A 19,799-nucleotide genomic window follows, 5' to 3' on the forward strand; every position below is an offset into this window, starting at 1 on the left:
GTCATTTATCTTTATAGCTCTTCTCTCTATAGTTCTTGGCCACCTTAGAGGACAGAACACTCAGACAGCTTTGATCTTATTCAGCAAATAATGCACTACCATAACCCTGAAAGCCTATGCATATTTTATATTTTCTCTGAACAATCCATTGATCATAACGCCTGTTGAAGACACCCTGTTCAAATAGTCCTGTGAGTGAGTTTGAGCATTTAGCAATCAAGTATTGATAATTTTTTCAGTAATGTTACTTTCTTCAGTTAAGGTGTTCAATAATGTTTTAAAAATGGAAAAATAAAAAGAAAGACAATACCTAAAACCTAGAATAAAGCTGTTGCAGAAAGGAAAGCACTATACTAGCTGTTGTGGAACGGAAAGTTATACAATCAGTAGGTTATTACTAATAAAATGGAATGAATTTGGAGAGAGATTCTCCCAGGTTTTTTTCTCCAAAACAGAGAAAACTTCACAAATATTATTGAGAAGCAGCCAAGATCCATTATGCTTCTTAGAAATTTTAAACTTTAGCCATCTAAACATACTTGTCTACAAATGAAGGACCCAGCTACTGCCTACAAAGTTAAGGGGCATAAACTTTGAAGTAAATAGTGCAATAAATCAGGTAATATCACTCACCAGCTGAAATGCTTTCTAGGATAATTTTTTATATGCTTGCTTAAATACACTAATGTTAAAAAGCTTTTTTTCTCCACCTCTTTACAATTTTAGGACACATAAACCGGTCAAAATATTCTAAAAACTAATCGAGTTTTACACTGTCTTTGGATAGAGGAAGCAAAAAATTTATGTACAAGGGGATGTTAGAGAAGGTTTGCACATTACAGAGGAAGAGATCTGAAGGTACACTCAAACATCACATCACACAAGTTATCAAAGCACTAGCACATACAAGAAACATCAAATGAAAAATAATTTTAACTTAATTTGAGAAGGCTTAATTATGTTCCCTCTCCTACCTTTTCCCCAAAGACATCATAAAATGGGTTATTATTATTGTTTATCTTCTGTATATGTTTTAGAGAATTTTAAAGACTAAAGCAGTTAAACCTCTAGTTAGATGTGCTCTTTTATCATAAATAATTTAATTCACATTAACACTCTCACTTATAATTACCCTGAGTCAGGAGAACACTGCCATATGTATTTTTGTCATGCTAAAGCATATACTGGCTCACAAATTGGATGAGCCTAAAAAAAATTTTTTTAGCCACTAGATTTGTGCAAACTTTTCTTCTTAAAGGAAGCCCTTAGCCTCTACCCTATTATGTCCCTTGAACTGATGCGCAGACATCTCTCCTTGTTGTTGTCATACCTTCGTTCCCTTTGATAACCTAGCTAAAACCAAAGACCTTGCCAAGTCCAAGTAAGAGTTTATGCAAGTTATGTATGAAAGGAACATTACTCTATGCTCTGAGAAATTTGAATAAAACCAAAGCAGATAGACCCTTTTTCTCCAATTCACCGTTGCAGAGTTGTGATACCTCAGTCCACTATTACAGACCCGTAAAATAGCTGAAGGCCCCATCTCAGACAGATCTCCCCACTGACTTTCTGAGGCACCAGTGTCATAAAAAGCTTTACTCAATGCTTCTCATTGACTTTTCTCAGAGCACATAGATCATCCATCAAAGACATGCTTGGCAGAGCCACAGTGCAACAGTGTCCTGAAATTTATGCTTAAATTTATGTGTGCTGTCAATCTTACTACTTTCAATATAGTTACACATATTCTGAGACATTTTAATTCAACATTTTAACAGACAAGGGACCATTGAGAGGTGGCTATAAACACACTAGTTTCTTTAAATTCACTGCAGAGCTTTAAATGCAGTATGAGAATGTCCTGAAAATGTTCCATAAATGTTTTCCCAGAGCCACAAATTTAAAAATATACAATAAGTTTAGGAACAACTATTTTGGGCAAAATTGAGCCATTATTGAAACTAAGGGGGAGGAACATTGGTGTGCTGCAGTACAGTGTTTGTGATTACCGGTGACATAACTAGGCAAAGAAGCCTTTTCTAGTACTTTCTATACTTTGAATGTATTTAGTTACAATCATCTTTGATTTCCTGCATGATAGACTTAAAAGTCCAAGCAAAAAATATGAAGTAAAATTTACAGAAAATCTTCTTCCTTTTAATTTTCTTACCCAGATAATCAGTTGATCATAGAGAAACCATTGCTTTTCATTCACTGATATGTCCATATTTCCAACAAAAGATAGGAACAGAAAAGTAGCACTGAGCAGTGCACCATCTGTCTTGCTTCAAATGAATACTACAGCATGCAAATCAGCTAGATACACACTACACTTCTTTGTGCTCATATTCTAATAAACACATTCATAACACAAACCAGTTATCTTCACTAATGTAGGGTGAAGGATACAACCATTAGCAAAACATCATAACCTTGAATCTGCTGGTTTTTATAAAGATGCCTAGGTAGATCAAGTGGAATTATTCATTTTGTATTCCTTAAAATGGAATGCGGCATCATTTATGGCTGACTAGAGTTGTAACCTTGCTCTTTTTACACAAGACAAAAGACGATCCTTGATAATCTGCATTGCAAAATAGAGGTTTCTTACTGTAGTGCTTGAGTATCATCGAATATGAATTGCTTGCATTAACAGGAGTGTCCACCAAGATCTAACAGCATAAAAGGGGAAAATCAGATCTTAAACCTAATGACAAAACAGTGTCCAAAGGAGGAAAAAACAAATATTTATCCATCATAACTTCTGATCCTTCCATCAGCCACATCACCTACTAGTCTCACCCTCTACAGTAAAGCTGTCAGTGAAATGGAACAAATTTTCAAAATTTTTGTAAGAAAAACATCTGTTAAACTAAAGACATTCTGAGTTGTTGCTTAGTGTTTAAGAATCTTCAGATTAGTTCTCTTAGAGAAGATCATAACACTGCTTTTAATGTATGATTTAAGCTACACTTTTTCAGGAAAAAATAATGAAAAGTAGAAAACAAGTTTCAAATCTGAGGATGATTTTATACTTTCGTTAATTTTCTTTCTCTCTTATAACTTGTCCTAAGCCTTTTGTTATTCAAGAAAGACATATTCAACTTTGCTTATTTCTTTAAATAATATCTTTGCCACCTGCATTTTATCAACAGATCTGAGTTATGGTTTGTCAGTGTGACAGCACTGAGTGGTATTATGACAACAAAACCAAGGAAAAACCTGTGTGAATCTAGTCAGGGATTCTTTTCTATATTCACAAAGAAATTGAAAAAAAGATAATATAAAAAAAGAAATTGCTTTGCTACAAGGCCACTACTAGATATGAGCTTGTCTTCTTTTTAATTATTTAGAGGTATAAGAATTAAATGGGTAATTGAAATAAAAAGTTTAGAGAGCGGACCAGATGACAAGCTACAACCTCTTAAATTCTATTCCACTTGTCTGTATAGCATATTGATATTGTACATTTGTGTTATTGCAGTATGAGTTTCAGTCTTATGTCATTAGTTTTCAAAATCTGGTGATTTTCAGCTATTAGTCAATGTGTCTTCTAAGTGTTTGTGAAAGGTAATAGAAAAAATAAGTACATTATGAACACACTATAGTAATTCCAGGGTATATCCCTACAATGGAAAGGTTTTAGGCATCCACAAGGTGAAACAGTGGTTTTCAACATTCCTTGAGGTCAAAAGTCCCTTTTGAGTAACAGCAGGACCACCTGAATCAATTTAAAGTTTTTTCTTTTCAAAAAAGGTGATCTAAAGTTCAGATAAAATCTAAAACTATACAGTTACAATTGATTTTCTTTGAAATCATGAAAGCGATGATGATTTCCTTTTCTATATTATACATTCTGTGAAAACCTTAAATGTCAAAAAGAAGGTCCCGAACAACCCCCAAACATATCTTACCGATGATAAAAAGGATTTCCACCGCAATGTCACTGACAGTTGTGCTTCGAGTTGTAGACAGCTCATCGTGGCCGATAAAGCAAACATTGTAAGGTACAGTCACAGCAACATAAAACGTTGCCAGTAATATAAGCCAGTCCCAGCCAGCTTTAAAAGTGCTAAAATGCAACAGTATGAATTTGGATTTTTTTGCATCTGAAACTTTGTATTCTGGAAATGCTGGTTTATCTACAAAAACATTCTGAAAAAGAGAGAGAAAAAAGAAATGAGACAAAACAATAATTTGATCATACAGATGCATTTCTTCCAATGCAGCAATTAGGTTTTTTAAAAAGCATGATGAAATATGACATACTGATATGCAGGCAAGAACTAATGCTTTTTTTTTTTTTTTCTAATGTAGTCCTTGCACTTATTTAAACAGAGGGTCCTGTTGATGGAGTAACTTTTGTAAATGCTGGGGCAAGAAGAGGATAAATAAGGAACAGATTAAATAGAATGAGGAGGGAGCTGAATCTGGCAAATTATTTCTTCTTATGTTGGGTGAATTCTGACTGAAAAGCAATGCTTTTCTGCCGGACAGGTAGGTTAAATCTTTGTATACATGAGGACATAGTACTGCAAATACGAATAAACATATAGAAAGGAACAGATGGTGCTGAAGAGAAAACATCATTCCTCTACGTATTTTAGAGCTGTGAGGAGGTTGTTTCAGACCAACTCTAGCCTGGTTCTGTGCACGGAACAGCTGTTAGTACTTGGAGCAGCTCCCCTGGTTTAGTTTCATCTGAGGGAATCCAGCTCACGTGCCCAGGACTGCCATGAATCCTAGCACAATTAGTAGGAATAACTTTTTGATTCTCTTTAAAACTGCACTCCTTATCTAAAGCAAAATACTGATGCAGACTCACAGTAAGACGGCTCCAGAACCGACTACCTTCACCATCAGACTACACCTAGCTTTGTCATGTGTCTTACGCCTTTGTGATCTGACCAGCAAAGGTCTCTGCAACAAAGATTTCAGTCTTAAGCATCAGTTTTATAAACCCTTAGCTTTCACCTTTCAGAGTTTTAACAAAAACATCTAGCCTCTTCAAAAGCAGCATGTGGTACATGAACTGTCTTGTATTATTTACTAACAAAATTCTTGTTCACTGTCATTGTGCTGCTGGTTAATGCTGTTCCAGTAATGAAGAGGCTCACAAAACAATGCCGTGTATTCAGCAAGCTAACATTACTTCTGATCTTGATGTTATTCACTACGACTATAAAAAGACAACAACTACATGACCACAGACTTAATTACATCTGCCCTGCCTGTCACAGCCTTTCTCTTTGTGTTTCTTTTGAAATACTGATCCTCTTGCCTTCTCCATTCTTGGTTCTCATTCATGAATCTTAGAGGCTGAATTCTCACTGTTGTTAGCATCAGACCATTTTTAATCACAGAGAGGAAAATGCTCCTCTTATGACATCACGTTCATAGCTCTAAGAATCTATGAAATAAAGGCAGTAAAGTAGCCTGACAACAAATGTGTTAAACCCGTATAACAGCATCCACACTAGGATTTTGACACTACAGGAAAGTCATGAAAAGCTATTTAAAAATCATGTTCATAAAAATATTGCTGTGCTATGAAAATAACACTGGAAGACATGGTCATATTTTGCATTTATATTTTTAAAAATTTTTACACTCTTCCAACATTTAACATTTTAAATAATTTTTAGCTTTTTAACATTTTACATTCAATGCAAGTGACTATGCCCTTTGAGGTATATGCCACCTATGTATTTTCATGTCCTTAATCTATACCAAGATTTTTCTGCTTTGAATTTCTAACATAATAATATCTAGGAGGATGTATTTGCACTGCTGCTTAATTTTGGGAACCAATAAAAGGAACATGCCCAGTGACAGATCACCTTTTCAGGGGGTTAATGACCTATATCCTTTGGTTACTTTTTCCACTGTCTGTCTTCCATCCTCCCCCTAACCATTAAAAACAAAACAAAACAGTTTCCTTCTTGTGGTTTTGTCAAAGATTTTAGCTTTCTAAAGTTAATGTTATACAAACAAGAACTAAGTACTGTTCTGAATTTTCAAGAAAATTTTCTTTTTGCTACTCCTGCCTCTAATAACTATAGGCTCTCACTGTTGGAACAGGCTCTCAGATGTTATTTGAGCAATTTTTTATATGTACATACTGATTTCCTATGCTTCTCAAGTTTTCCTCTGTATTACTTTTTTTCTCCTGAAACATAGGTCCATAGAGCAGGAGAGGTATTTTTTACTCCTGAGTATATTTCTTTAGAAGTCTTTCTGCTGTTATATTTGTAGGTTTGTCTATTGTTTGATTTGGTTTTTGCAACGTTCACAGGGCAGGTTACAATCTCACTTATTAGTTATAATTAGTAGAGGAACACAGAAGTAACTTAAAGAAAGAAACATTACTACTTCAATTAGGAAATGAAAAGAGAAATTTACTTTGCACAAAGTGTGAGATTCACATGAAAAGTTGCCTAAATGAAGTGTGAGCTTACACAGCATAGAAATTTTCAGCTAGAGCAATATCTTTCTGAGCTGCCTTTTTTTTTTTTTTTTTTTTTTTAAATAGTAATCATTGAAATGAAAAAAATAGGATGCTAATGTAAATTGGAACCTAAAATTAAGTTTTGAGAATTTTATAATGTGGCTTTCCTGGAGTTAAATAAATCTGTTTACAGAAGTGTAACAAGTATGATAGCAGACAGATGAGCACTTAAGTGAACTGCACTTTACTCCTTTTGCTACTGTAAAATTATGACTAGGACATTTCTCAGGTACTCATTGTCCTTCTACAGCACTTAAAAAAAAAAAAAAAGACAGTACTAAGAGTATATTTTTAAAAAACAGAGGAATTACACCTACATTGTTAATTTTTAACTTGTTCTTCTCTCTTCTTTGTAGATGTCCAGAGATATGATAAAGGACAGCTCTACTCCGTCTACGCGCTGACTCAAAATGTGACCCCGCTCTTCCTCTTCCTTTCCACTTTTCTGCAGAATGGGAGAGTCCATTAAACATGAGGAAATAGCACTTTAACCGTTGGGCGCTAAACTACTGATGTTTTAGGCTTTGGCAGAATTAGGACCAGATGTAAAGTTTATACACACCATTTTGTAGTTTTGCTTAATCTTTCACAGTTAAGAAAACAAAATCACTCTCCTGAAGGGCAAATAAAAATCACTGTAAAGTTTAAATTGTCAGATGCTTTCATGCAACTCAGAAGCAACTAATTACAACATATGATTTCATAGATAAGAAAAATATACTCTCTGCTGTTTCAGAAAATGAAATACTGATTACTGGCCAGAGGCAAGCATGGCTAGGAGTAATGACTTAAAATGTGCTTAAGTTGTTCCTATTCTCTCTTTTATTTCAGGGAAAGAAAAAAAATATTTTCGTAGCGTACTTCTTACAAGGAAGCTGACTTGTACTATGATTCTGTTATGTCAGAATATGCTAATTTGCTATCTTGTTCATTAGTAATATCCATTTCTCATATTCATATGTTTAGATTTCTTTCCCTGCCACATGGTTACTGACATAATCACTTTACACATTCCTTGGTGACATGAAATTCATCAAGACTACAGACTGAACACTGGAAAAATTTGTGGCTTTTTCCTCCATTCAGATGTCTGTAATTGTCAATCATAAGATCAAATTTTGTTCCTGCTTATACAGTAGTGAATTCAATGTAACTCCTGTGACTCTGATGGAATTACAGTGAATTGATGCCAGAGTAAATGAAAGCAGACATTTTGTGGTGTGTCAGGATTAAGAAAAAAGGAATTACAGGAATAAAGGAAGAAGCTGTCTGTCAAACAGTTTTAATTAAAGTCAATTCAATGCATACAAATTAAGAGGGGTGGGGGTGGGGTGGAGAATAAAAACCCAATTAGCAGAGCCAGAAATTAACAATAAAAAAAATAGCTACATCTTCAATCCTGCCTAGAAAAACAAGAAAAAATTGAATTATAGAAGGCTGATGTATTTTTGGCTACAACTCAAAACCATATATAACAAAAAGTGTAGGAAGTTAAACTTTCCAAACTTCTAACTGAAGAATGTTTAATGTAATTTATGCAAGAGCCCTCTCCAGTTGAGGATTTTTTACATGTTGGGGGGAGTAGGGCAGGGAATAAAAAAAGAAAAAAAAAAAGAAGGATGGAAAAAACATTGCACTGCAAAACCGAATAGCTAATTGAAAGCTGGAGGAGACAGGTGGAGAAGCCCCATACCTCCCCACCTCCAGCCTGGGTGTCCGCAGACAGTTTAAAGAGCTATAACAGAGACAGGTGCCAGCTACAACGAAGAAAGGTAAAGGAAAAGGAACTATTTCAGAAAACACTCAACTAAATTAACTTCTTTTTTTTTTAAAAAAAAATAATTTCCTAATGAACCATTTAAAACAAACCAGATTTTAAAAGTGTTCTTAAATTCTGGGTGAAAGCAAAGTGCTTTTCTCTGAGTAAAAATGAATTTGGGTCTACTGAACTGAGTCTCCACTGTAGTACTGGACAGCTGTAGTAGTCTGTTTTTGTCATATGATGTTGAAACTTTAAAATTATTTATAGGTCTCTCTTTCTTCCCTTTCTCAAGCTAAACTGCTATGTTGGGTGAGGACATTCAGTTTACTACCTTCCAAAGTAGTCAATAAAATATGCTTCAGATCTGCTATGAGGCAGACTGTGAAAGCGGGCAAATACCTTTCCCAAATCTCTGGCCAGCCTTTTCAAGGCTAGCTAAAGGCTTCATCCTCATCCTGTGTCAAATCTAATACCTGTTCATGTCCTTAGCCTAAAAAACACAAGAAAGTCCATCCTGGTAGGTGGTAGATATAACAGCCTAGGTGATGTGATGTATTGAGACACCCACACTGAACCAAGTTGCAGAAGGCAGGCACTTTCAGGTGGAGTTTCTGAGCACTTTCATCATCCCCAGCAATACAAGGCTCTTCGTGTGTGGAAGTGGAGCTCTACCTCTGATCCATCTCAAAGGCCTTCTCTTTACCCTTCCTAGATCTCCCAGTCTTTTTAAAGATACCCTTTTAATAGCTCCTTTTCCAGAATAATGTGCAATGGTCAAGATATGGATACAAAATTGCCTGATACAATAGCGTAATAATGTCATCAGGGTTTTTATAATAACTCATAACCTCAGATTTGCCTTTTTCTTACATGCTGAGCACTGAGCTGAAAGCTGTGAATAACTCCATCTCTTTCCAGAATAGCAATAATTACTATGGAGACAGTCTATGTACACATATTCAGTTAAAGATGTTTCTTTTTTCCTATTTATTTATTGACACTGATTTTTTGGTTTTCTGTCTACTCTTTAAATGAAAAGTTCCTCCTAAGACTTTAGATTTTATGTTCCATCGGCCTGATAATGTTTTGCTTTAGATGGATCCCATCTCTCCTACATCGATTTAGCATTCCAGACACTAAGAATTCTGTATTAACCAACCTGTTAAGGCTGTGGGGCTTGATATGGCACTTAGAATCATACTAGTTCCATATTTGCACAGTAAGTAACTTCCATCACACGCTGATTCCACTACTTGCAAAGGATTAATGCTACCTCTACGTTAACACTGGAAGTCACTCAACTCTTAGAGACAGCGAAGCACAGATAAAAAAGGAAAGTGTGATATTCATTATGAAGTAATAATATGTTTCTTCTTAAACAGAAATGGTAAAGATTTTAGCAGTGAAAAAAATATGAGTTGCTGTGCAGATAAGATGCCATCAGACACTGCCATCACTGAAGCATGTGTTTAGCTTATAACATAAATCAGTGAATAACATTTGTGAAATCTGCTTTCTGATCTTCCCAGTGCCTTTAGGATAAGAAGCAATCCTGATCCTTAGTAAACTACGTTACTCACCTGGTGTGCCTTTGAATTTGTGCGACTGTGTCTGTAAACTTCATTCTTTTCATGTCATGCTCAGTTCACAGATCACTATTCTGAAGGAGACAATTCATTTTTTTATAAAAACCCAGCTGTTCCTTTCTGGTTCTTAAAAAAAAATTAGGTACCCAACAGACTTGCTTTTGTCTTTCCATGACTGTTATTAGCAAAAAGATACAATAGTAAATTCAACCATAAGCAGAAAGTAATTTTAAATACAGCTGTTCTGTTTTTACTCTGGGCTTAAAATCAAAAGAATTTCTCATCTCCCCAAATACTGCGAGAAATTGTGGTTCTGAAAAAATCTCAGATTTTGGGCTCTGTTTCCTGGTGCTTCTACACACCCCTTCCTGCGTGACTCTAATCACAGCCCTCTCTGCCCCCCTGGCTCTTAAAAAAAGGTTGCTTTGCAATTTAGTCTGAAATCCCCTTTGATCAGAAAGGTGGTAGGATGCTTTTTAACTCTTCTTGCTGTCCCTCTGTGTGGTTTTTTCTTTCAAATGAGGTTAGGTATAGCACCACAACCATGACACATGAGAATATCAGAATCCTTTTCTAAGAAAAGTAACACCACCACCTCTTTGTCAATCTTAACAGTCTCATAACAGTTTAAGACTTCTTACAATCTTGTAAGGGAAGGTTGCAGCAAAAAAAGCACAGTCAGACACTTGTAACTGTTGACTTTTCTGTTTGTGTTCATATAAGAACATGGAACATCAAACTTCTACTTGAAGTTAATAGAAAGTGCAGGCATAACTCTTTCCTTTTTTTTTTTTTTTTTTTTTTTGGGGGGGGGGGGGTTGTCCTTGTCCCTTTGGCACCTCAGCCCCCCCCCCCAAAAAAAAAAAAAAATCTGCTCCCTAGGTATAAATCAGAAAAATAAAACTCAACAACTTCTGATAAGCTCTGCTAGGTATACGCTGCCCTAGAAATGCAACAGAATTGTAAACTCAGCTTTAGTGACCAGATGAAAACCACGTCTATGTCTGCTCTCCTTCAGAGCACATCAGCATAGCATTAGATACAGTCCAGAATACTTTATAATGGTTTAGGATGTTCTCATTCCCCAGATAAAGTATGATACATTTAAATCCTTGAAATGTGAAATAAAGTGTTCAATCATCAAATGGGAGACAGGGCTCATACTGTTCTTTCAGTCATGAATTTCGGGTGGTAACAAACGAAAGGCACCACAAGTCCTTCCTGAGGCAGAGCCGGACCTGGAGGAGTGATCAACATACGGCCAAAGGAGCCCATTGCAGCCTGGCAGCTCCCAGGGGTCCTCCTTCTCAGGACCGCTGACAGGGTGACAGAACCAGCTTATGGGCCTGGTAGCTCTCCCCCAGGCACAAGCAGGCTGCAGCCCAGTACCACCCTGTCTGGTTCTACGGATGCCTGGCTGTAACTGTGCAGCTATAGGAACTCCCTTGGAAGGTAAATCCAGCACATATGAGCAGAACCACCATAACTTTCTTGTATAGCGGACTCAAGCTGTCTGCACTGAGTAACTCTGATGTGACCCAGAAGCATTATGCTCACTCCGTAGCAGGCAAGCTGTGGCATGAGACCATGAAATATCTCTCTTTCCAGATACTGAAATAAGCTAATTTTCTCTGGCCAGAAAAGTTGACAAAAAATAGCTCAGCCTTGGTATTTTTCCTCATTTTCACAGCATTAATTTGTATCCCTTTGAAAGAACTGCCTTCACTTTTTCCTCAGGTTATGCATTATCACAAAAAAATATGCATTAACCAGAACACTACCTAGATTTCCCTCTGGTGTGATGAAATGCCCAACATGCCCTCGCACGGAATTATCTCCCAGCCTGGACAGAGATCATGGCCACAGGAAATTCTCCATGCAGGCATGCACGGACACAAAAGAGAAAGATTGGTATCTAGCATTTAATTCATATTACACAGGAAAATCCAAGAGATTTCTCTGTTTTTATACCTAAGCAAACATAAAGTCAGGGAATTAATAAAAGCAACCAGCATCTCAAATTCAGCCCAGAACACAACATACTGACAACGTGTGAATGAAGTAGAGAGGGGGGAGGTGAAGTAATCTGAGGGTTTAGTCCTAGAAACACATGCACACCTCAGTAACTTTATTTACATTCACCAATGTGACAGAGCTATCTGAAAGGCTGCGAGGCTGCAAACTTGGACCTCTTAGTAGTATTTCTGCAATGTTGTTCACTCCTAGGAGTACAGTAGCCATTGATAAGATAGTGTACCTCTAGGGACAAGACCATAACCATTAGCTGCTTTTTTTGCATCTTCACAGCCACATTAGCTCCACATGCAAGCTTACGTTCCAGCCCCAGCTACCTGATTGCCACTCCTGTCCTCTTTGCCTGCCAGGTGGGGCTGTTAGGCTTAGGGTAAGGTTGATTCAGACACATTTATTATCCTCTTCAAATAACATAAGCGTGACCATCTCAAGACATGAGATGCTGCAAACCTGACTGTCCACAAAGATGCAAATGGCAAAAATATGAATGATAGGATAGATATAGCTATCTTTAAACACTTTGAAAGAAAGAGTTCTAAGAAAAACAGCAAGCTACAATGGGATGACTCCAGACTTACAGGGACAGTCAACCCTATAGCACCTGCTATCTGGAAAAAATACATTTTTAAGGCTTATTTAATAGTATAATGCATACATTTACAAACAAGTTTGCATAAAATAATGAGATTACTTGTTCTTAGCTCTTTTGAGATCCATGAGCAAGTGTGAGGAATAAATAGAGAAAATTTCTATTCTATTAACATTTTACTCAGAGGATTGGATAAGCTGGCAGAGTAGCTAAGGACATTTTTATTTATTTAATTGTTTACAAAGCTGAAGTAAATCATGAGAGGAAACAGCAGGAAATGCCAGCACCCATCTAAGAAAATTTATCATAGAAATAATATCCTTGTGAATGTATGAATTCAATTTCCTTTTCAAAAACAAAAAAAAAGGTGGAACAGGACAAATGGACTTTCTTCACTGCTAAGAAGCATCCAGACACAGACACATTTTAAGAGATCTACAGTGCTGCTCCACGAGCACGCTGGAGCACTCTGAAGAGGCATAGTAACCAGGCTAACGCTGTGACTTCAAACCACTGCTGGTTAGACCCTTCCCTCCTCAAAACACAGAGTGGGGGCGACATATTCACATACCTGCGTGACCTCTCTCTCACTGTTTTATTCTGAAATCAGACAAAATAAACCTCCCCCATTACTTTTCCTGTGTATTTCTCCAGGGTGTCATCACAGCTAATGGGCCCAATTGCACCGTGAGATGTTGCCTGGGATATCTTATAAGCACCGAGCTATTCCTTGTTGATCCTTGGTTCAATGAACCATTTATTAAAGAATTTATCCATCATTTATTAATCTTACAACTCTATCTACAAAAGGCTTCCTGTAAGAAGTGCAATCAAGGTTTTTTTTGTCCTTCTAATACAAATCTTGAGAAACCCTCATCACTTGCACCATAAGGTAAGGAAAAGCACAGGACAAAGCGTGATCTTTGCAGACACCCACAAATAGTCCACATAATGTAAAATAAATACAATGATGTCTACAGGAAACGCGATGGTACTTAATCACATTCAGTATCATTAATGCAAAATACATTTCACAGGCAGTCCTTAAAAAAGAAAAACAAAAAAAACCCAACAAGGAAATTCCAAAGGAGACAACCAGCGCAAAGCAATACAAAAGCATTCTGAATGAACACAAAACCCCTTCAAAACCAGATTGTATGGAAGGCTGGTATCAAATTTTCTTTTTAAAACCTTTAGCTAATTTTCAGATATTATTTTTTAGGGGACAGGACACCAGCAGTTGTCAATAAAGAAAAAACTGATAAAAGCCCGCTTTGGTATTAATGACAGAATAAAAGCACTGCCATAGGCAATAGGCTGCAGGAGGTCTGTTCCTTGCATGACACATTCTTTCTGTCAACAGCCACCAAGTATTCGTAGAACTGGTGGCTGTATGGTGGATCCAGGCTAGCCTCTAGCCACCTTTTTTATTCTGTTAAATGATTAACTGATTCAATAAGGTGTACTTAACACATATACCAGCTGAAAAGCTATTAAAGAATATTTTTTTTTAAAGAGACCAGTTATACACAGAATCAATTCTATGATTTTTGTCATTTTAGTATGGTGCCTTCAGAGAAAATTCAGCTTTGAACGGGCAGAAAAAAGAAGCAATAGTATACATTACTACTACTGGATCAGAAAGACCTTTCAACAGTAGTACGCTTATAAGATAAATCCTTAATCACATTTTGGGCTGCTGATTCTTTCATCTTTAAGAAAAAACAGGTAGGGGGGGAAAGACACAGGAAGATCGAAAGAAAGGATCTTTCTCCACCTCCATTTTGGTGAATGATGGGTGTACACTCCTAAATAAATAAATCAATCTTCCTTTTTAAATACCAGTTTTTGGGCCTATCTCATAAGATTCAGAATTGAAAAAAAATATCCAAGTAGACACACCTTTCTTCAACTACTTCTAACAGACCAAGATTTAGCAGAGCAACTTTGAAGGTGAATTAATACTACTGCCTTTTCCCAGGTTTTACCTAAAAATTTATAGAATCTCTTATAATAAAACAAAATATTCCAACTCAAAAATAGCCATTTCATAGTTTTGTAAAAATAGTTTATTTACCAGCTTATTACTGCACAGTTAGCAAGAATTGTCTCACAAATGGAAAAACTGACATTTTTATTATGCCAGCAAAACTGAAACATGTCTACTGATTAAACTGGAGTGGTCATATGTAGTTCTTACAGAACAAAATGTAGTGCTGAATTTACAGCTAGGTCATCACTTATTCTTTCAGCTGTTTTTTTGATATGACTTATTTCCTGGAAAAAGTTGTATTTCCCACAGTGAATCTTGGTTCATGGCAAATTGATATACTAATTTATCATTATAAACAAAAACATAATTTTAATAATACAAAGAATATTTGAAATATTAAAAAAAAACCCTAGACTGTAAATATTTCTAGTTAAGCCACTGAGAAATTTTTCATTGACTTAGCAAATGTTGACGTCTGTCTTTCTGTGCAAGAATGTAATATTTAAGGATGTAATCTCAATGAACCTAAAGGTTTTCTTTTTCCTTTAATTCAATTACATCAATCATACATATACTTTATTTACTGATAATTTGTCTTCCAGAATATTTGAGGCAAGTTATAATTTCAAAATCATTGATCTTTGCAGAAATTATGTATTAAAAAAAAAGCTTTTTACAGAAGTTGACAGTAGAGTATAACCTTGTTCACTTAAGTGAAAATAGGAATATATCCACCCAAATAATTTCTATCTTGTAATGAAAGCAAGTCCTTTGAAAATGAACACTGTTTTTCTTGATGTCTTTATCTACAATTCAGAACCATATCAGTCAGCTATAAAAATGTTTTGTGGTCCATGAAACTGGTCCAGAGTTAAAACATGTGTGTGTGTGTTGCTTTTTAAAACAAATATTTTAAAGAGCTAATGCATATATAAGTTAAAAACCCTATAATGTCTGTGTATATGTTTCATGTGGTCTTTGAAACACCCAGAAAGTATCTCTGATTGTCTCTCAAGGAATAAGATTTTCAGACTATGCAAGTGACTGGTCATAAAGTAAAACTTGTACAACTTTATTTAGACAAGGTATGGATGGTTGGTAGTTGTAAAACCGCCTTTGCTACAGCTAGGCAAAACTCACCTGTAATAGATCTTATTTGCTAAGTCTTTATATGACCTCAGGGTTTCTCCAAGGAGCTACAGCATGAACTACATTCAGTATAAGTGCAATTACAGATGAATTTTGGAAATGGTCCAAGTCCCTTTTTTTGTGTTTCTGAACACAGGGTACATATAAAATACACATTCGAGTCCTCATGGTCTTTTAATTAATAAAATGTAAGACACCAGGCTGTATCTAGGCCTGTAAAAGACTTTAAAAACATTTCTTCCTTTTCAATTTTTTCCATAAAAATAAGACATTTAATTATAAATGTCTTATTTGCATAAGCAAGTATTGTAAGTAAAAAAGTATTTACAAACCCTTTACCTCCTCAAAACCCCCTTCTCCTAACCCTAAAAAAACCTAAAAAAAACACCTACCACACATGCAGCTCTGAAGAGCTCTTCTAACTGGCAAAGCACATACTAAACATATTCCCTGTTTCTTCCATGCTTTCTGCTGTCAGTCTTACCTGGTTGAGCTAACAAACTTTAAATGGAAAATCTGAAGATATTTTCCACTAAGTCTGCCATCAACCTAGTACAACAAAAAGAAAAGCACTAAAATGAACAACAAAACAAAACAAACACCCCCTGCCCCACCCCCAGTTTGATAACTTGGTTTCTACGGAAAATCTAGAGGTGATTGCATGAATTATCTAGGAACTGGTGAGTCAATGAGCTATTTGGCTGCTAATGCATATATTCTCTCACCATTCCAGGATATTCCAGAATACAGTCCGCTCCTCTGCATTTGCTCAAGAATCAGTTTGCTTTTCTTTTTCTCATCTTCACTCCACATATACCACGAAGGACACTTTCACCTTACTTCCAAAACATACCCTGTGCCTCTCTGAGAGTTGCTGGAAGGGAACTGCCACTCACATTTAACACTTCGTAAAAAGCTATAGCAATGTCCATAAAGAATGATACATCTCTAAAGGCTCAAGTCTCAAATACAACTTATTTGTTTGCATAAGAAGGTGGAAAGAGGAGAGGGAGAGCATCTATGAGCTCACATGTTATCTGCAGAACAGGGAGTAGAAAGGCAGCTCTATTTTTGTCACCTAAGTATTTACACTCACATGCACCAACCAGGAGGAAATCAGTTTCTCTTTACTGAAGGCAGAAAAGACACAGACCCTTCGTACTTTGATGATCAGCCAGGAGGAAAGTCAAGCTAGAAAAGATGTAACTGAGTCATTGCGGAATAAAGGCTTCCCCGATACGTTCTTCCTTTGGGCAGTAAGAAAGTTGAAGTAAACTGTGCTTTTATCCCACCTCCTCCATTGACAGGATGGTGCCCCATGCATCCTGAAACAACTTTATCTGCTTTGAATACCTTACATCTAGGTGACTGTACATCCTCCTTCAATATCCTGCCTCCTGACAGGTGTGAGGACCTTGAAAATGAAAAATTGTTCCCTGAATATTCACTGCTGTAGCTTAAGCAATCACGAAGTAGCTGAGACAGTAATTAAGCAGAATAAATCAAAGTGCATGCCGCAGAATTCTTTAGAAGAAGAGCCCATCCCTGCCCCCAACAGATATTTTTTACATAAAAATCTGGAATGCAAAGTATTTGTCACATGGTATTTCATTTCTGGTACACTGGAAAAAACAACCTCTCCCTGCAACAAATGATGCATAATCAAAATAAATCTGTTTTCTTCAAAATTCTTATAGACCTAATGATTGATAAGAAGCCAGGAAAAGCTAACCAGTTAAACCATTAACACTTGCAGCTTAGTTTAATCTGTGGTGGGAAAGAGGGTAGGCCAGCTTTTAATCCACATTATTACCAAGTCAAAAGCATCTTTGCCAACAGGCAGGCCACCCTGGCAAGGGGGCCTTCAAACTAGGAACAGTATGGGGAGGAGATGACGACCAACAAACAAGTGTGGAAGCGATGAGGTGGACTGACAACTGGCTGAACTGCTGGGCTCAGAGGGCTGTGACCCACAGCGTGAAGTCCAACTGGACGCTGCTCAGCAGTGTTATGACTGGGGCATTGGTGTTATGGCAAATACTGTTTAACTTCATTCATTTTTACAACAGTAAATGATTATAGGTATTCTTAAGCAGATGGAAAGCAGACCATATTTCTACAATAAACTTGCAGGTAGGGGAAACATATTGCTGAAAGTGAACTATCGCTATTGACAAGTTGAGGTCTCTAAGAGCGTTGCAATTAGAAGGGGTGAAGGGATGGGGGAGAAGGATGGTAAATTAACTTAAAAAACCAGAAACCCAACCACAGCAAAGAAGCCATGTCACACTTGCTGACTGTCACAGCACTTTACTGCTGAACTTCTCAGGCATGTGTTTTTGCCTTTTTCTTACATGAAAGTCTTAGAACAAAGTCTGCTCTTCCCATGGGCTGACAGGGCTGATTTCACTGGAAAATTTTATACAGAACAACAACAGAAAAAGAGTCTGTTAGATTTCTATTTAAAATGAGACATTCAAAAGAAAAGGTCAGAGACGACATCTGACATTTGGGCTGGGTAAAGGGAAATGAGACAAAAAGTGGACTTTTGCAAGGTGCATTGGCACAAAGGAGCAACTGAAGTTGTGTGAACAGAAGACATAAAATAGGTAAGAAAATGCCTGCAGAAAATCAAAGAGTGTCAGCTCCTGAGGTCTGAAAAAGTAAAGACAAACCAAAATAAAAGAAAGGCCATAAAATCAGAAGACAAGGTTCAAGAAGGTGTCATTGTGGAAGTACAAGGAGAACAAGATTTTACAGAAGAAACAGATGGTACCAAAGGTAGGAAGGACATGAGGAAGTCTGGAGAAGACTTTTGGAGGTGCAACCCATGAGAGTGTATTACCACAGAGTGTTGGCAGAATGCCGGGGGTCCAAGGGTAGACTCAGGAGAAAAGGAACATGAAGGAATTTTGTTAGATAAGCTTTCTAAGGAGTTTAAAAATTAAAGGGGCTTGGAATGTGACTATTCATACACCATACAAATTGTAGAAGTCTGTTCTTGGCAGAACAGAGGAGAGATGGACCAAATCAAAAAACAGCATTGCATGGGCAGAGTTTCACACTGAGCAAGTCTGTATCTAAGTTCTCCCATACACAATCAAACCACAAGAGATATGCCAAAAAGGTAATAAAACCCTACATATAATGTCAATTATCTTATAGAAAGAGATGGTTTTCAACTCCAAGTTTACAAGTTATCTGATTTTTGAAAGGGCAAACTCAGTAATCTTTTAAAAAGTAAATTTATCTTTTTAGCAATATTATCTGTGGAAATAATATCCGGCAACATATATCAATTGCTTTGCAAAGGATGTTAATTACTGAGCTTTAAAAAGATCTTCAATACCTTTCAAAAAAAATGCAAGCTTAATTTTCTGTTAATACAAGGTGCATCCTACATTCCTGGTAATAGTTGTAGTCTAAGTAAAGAAGAACCAATTACTTCTAGAAATTAAACATTCTGAAATTTCAGATACTGAACTGGTTGCATAGATTGTACTGGGAATTCTTTTCTGACAATGATGAGACGATGTTCACCACTTGAGGACTAGTGAATCACTCTGCACAGAAAGAATTTGAATGTTACTTAAAGAGCTAACTTAACATTAAATTTATTTTTATATATCCATGTAGATTTATATAAAATTAAAATGCTGGAATTGTTTGTAAATATTTTGAATAAGTGGTTAAATCCTCTTTCTTATCTTGCTACATTATATAAAATAGTGTATTTGGCAAAGCCCCACACAAAGTGTTATTTTCTGTTGCCATGATGCAAACAAATATCACCATAGCATAAAATGACTGCCATGGTTTTAAAATGAGTATAAAGGGAAGGAACAACCAAGTTTCAGGATAGTGCTCTAAAGAATACATCACAAAAGGCAGCCAGATGTCAATATTGATAAGCTTATAATAATTGAATGGGCGTTTGCTGGTGTAATGCAGCTCTGCTAAGTGCATTCCTGTGTCAGTACACAGTAGGAGAAGTATTAATTTTTAAATGTGCAACAACAAACATGAGTTAAAACCTGCTTAGATGTACAATTTGACATGAGGGCACATCAAAAGCTGAAGATCATTTTAATCCATTCTAAAATAAGCATACATCTATAAAATGTTAATCAGATAAACAATAACTGTCATTTTACAAGTAATCAGTGATATATCCATTT

General features: G+C 36.3%; 1 protein-coding gene across 3 annotated transcripts in view; it reads right to left on the minus strand.

The window, feature by feature from the left end:
- KCNH8 (potassium voltage-gated channel subfamily H member 8) overlaps positions 1 to 19,799 on the minus strand; it is a 195,573-nt gene that overhangs the window by 95,656 nt on the left and 80,118 nt on the right. For all 3 annotated transcript variants that reach the window (XM_037386756.1, XM_037386755.1, XM_037386757.1), the window contains exons 4-5: positions 6,826 to 6,953; positions 3,915 to 4,155 (exon numbers count right to left, since the gene is read on the minus strand). In XM_037386756.1, coding sequence (XP_037242653.1) covers positions 3,915 to 4,155; positions 6,826 to 6,953 — 369 coding nt within the window. The remainder of the gene's footprint in view (positions 1 to 3,914; positions 4,156 to 6,825; positions 6,954 to 19,799) is intronic.

The sequence above is a fragment of the Falco rusticolus genome, chromosome 4 (genome assembly GCF_015220075.1).
Source record: "Falco rusticolus isolate bFalRus1 chromosome 4, bFalRus1.pri, whole genome shotgun sequence".
NCBI lineage: Eukaryota > Metazoa > Chordata > Aves > Falconiformes > Falconidae > Falco > Falco rusticolus.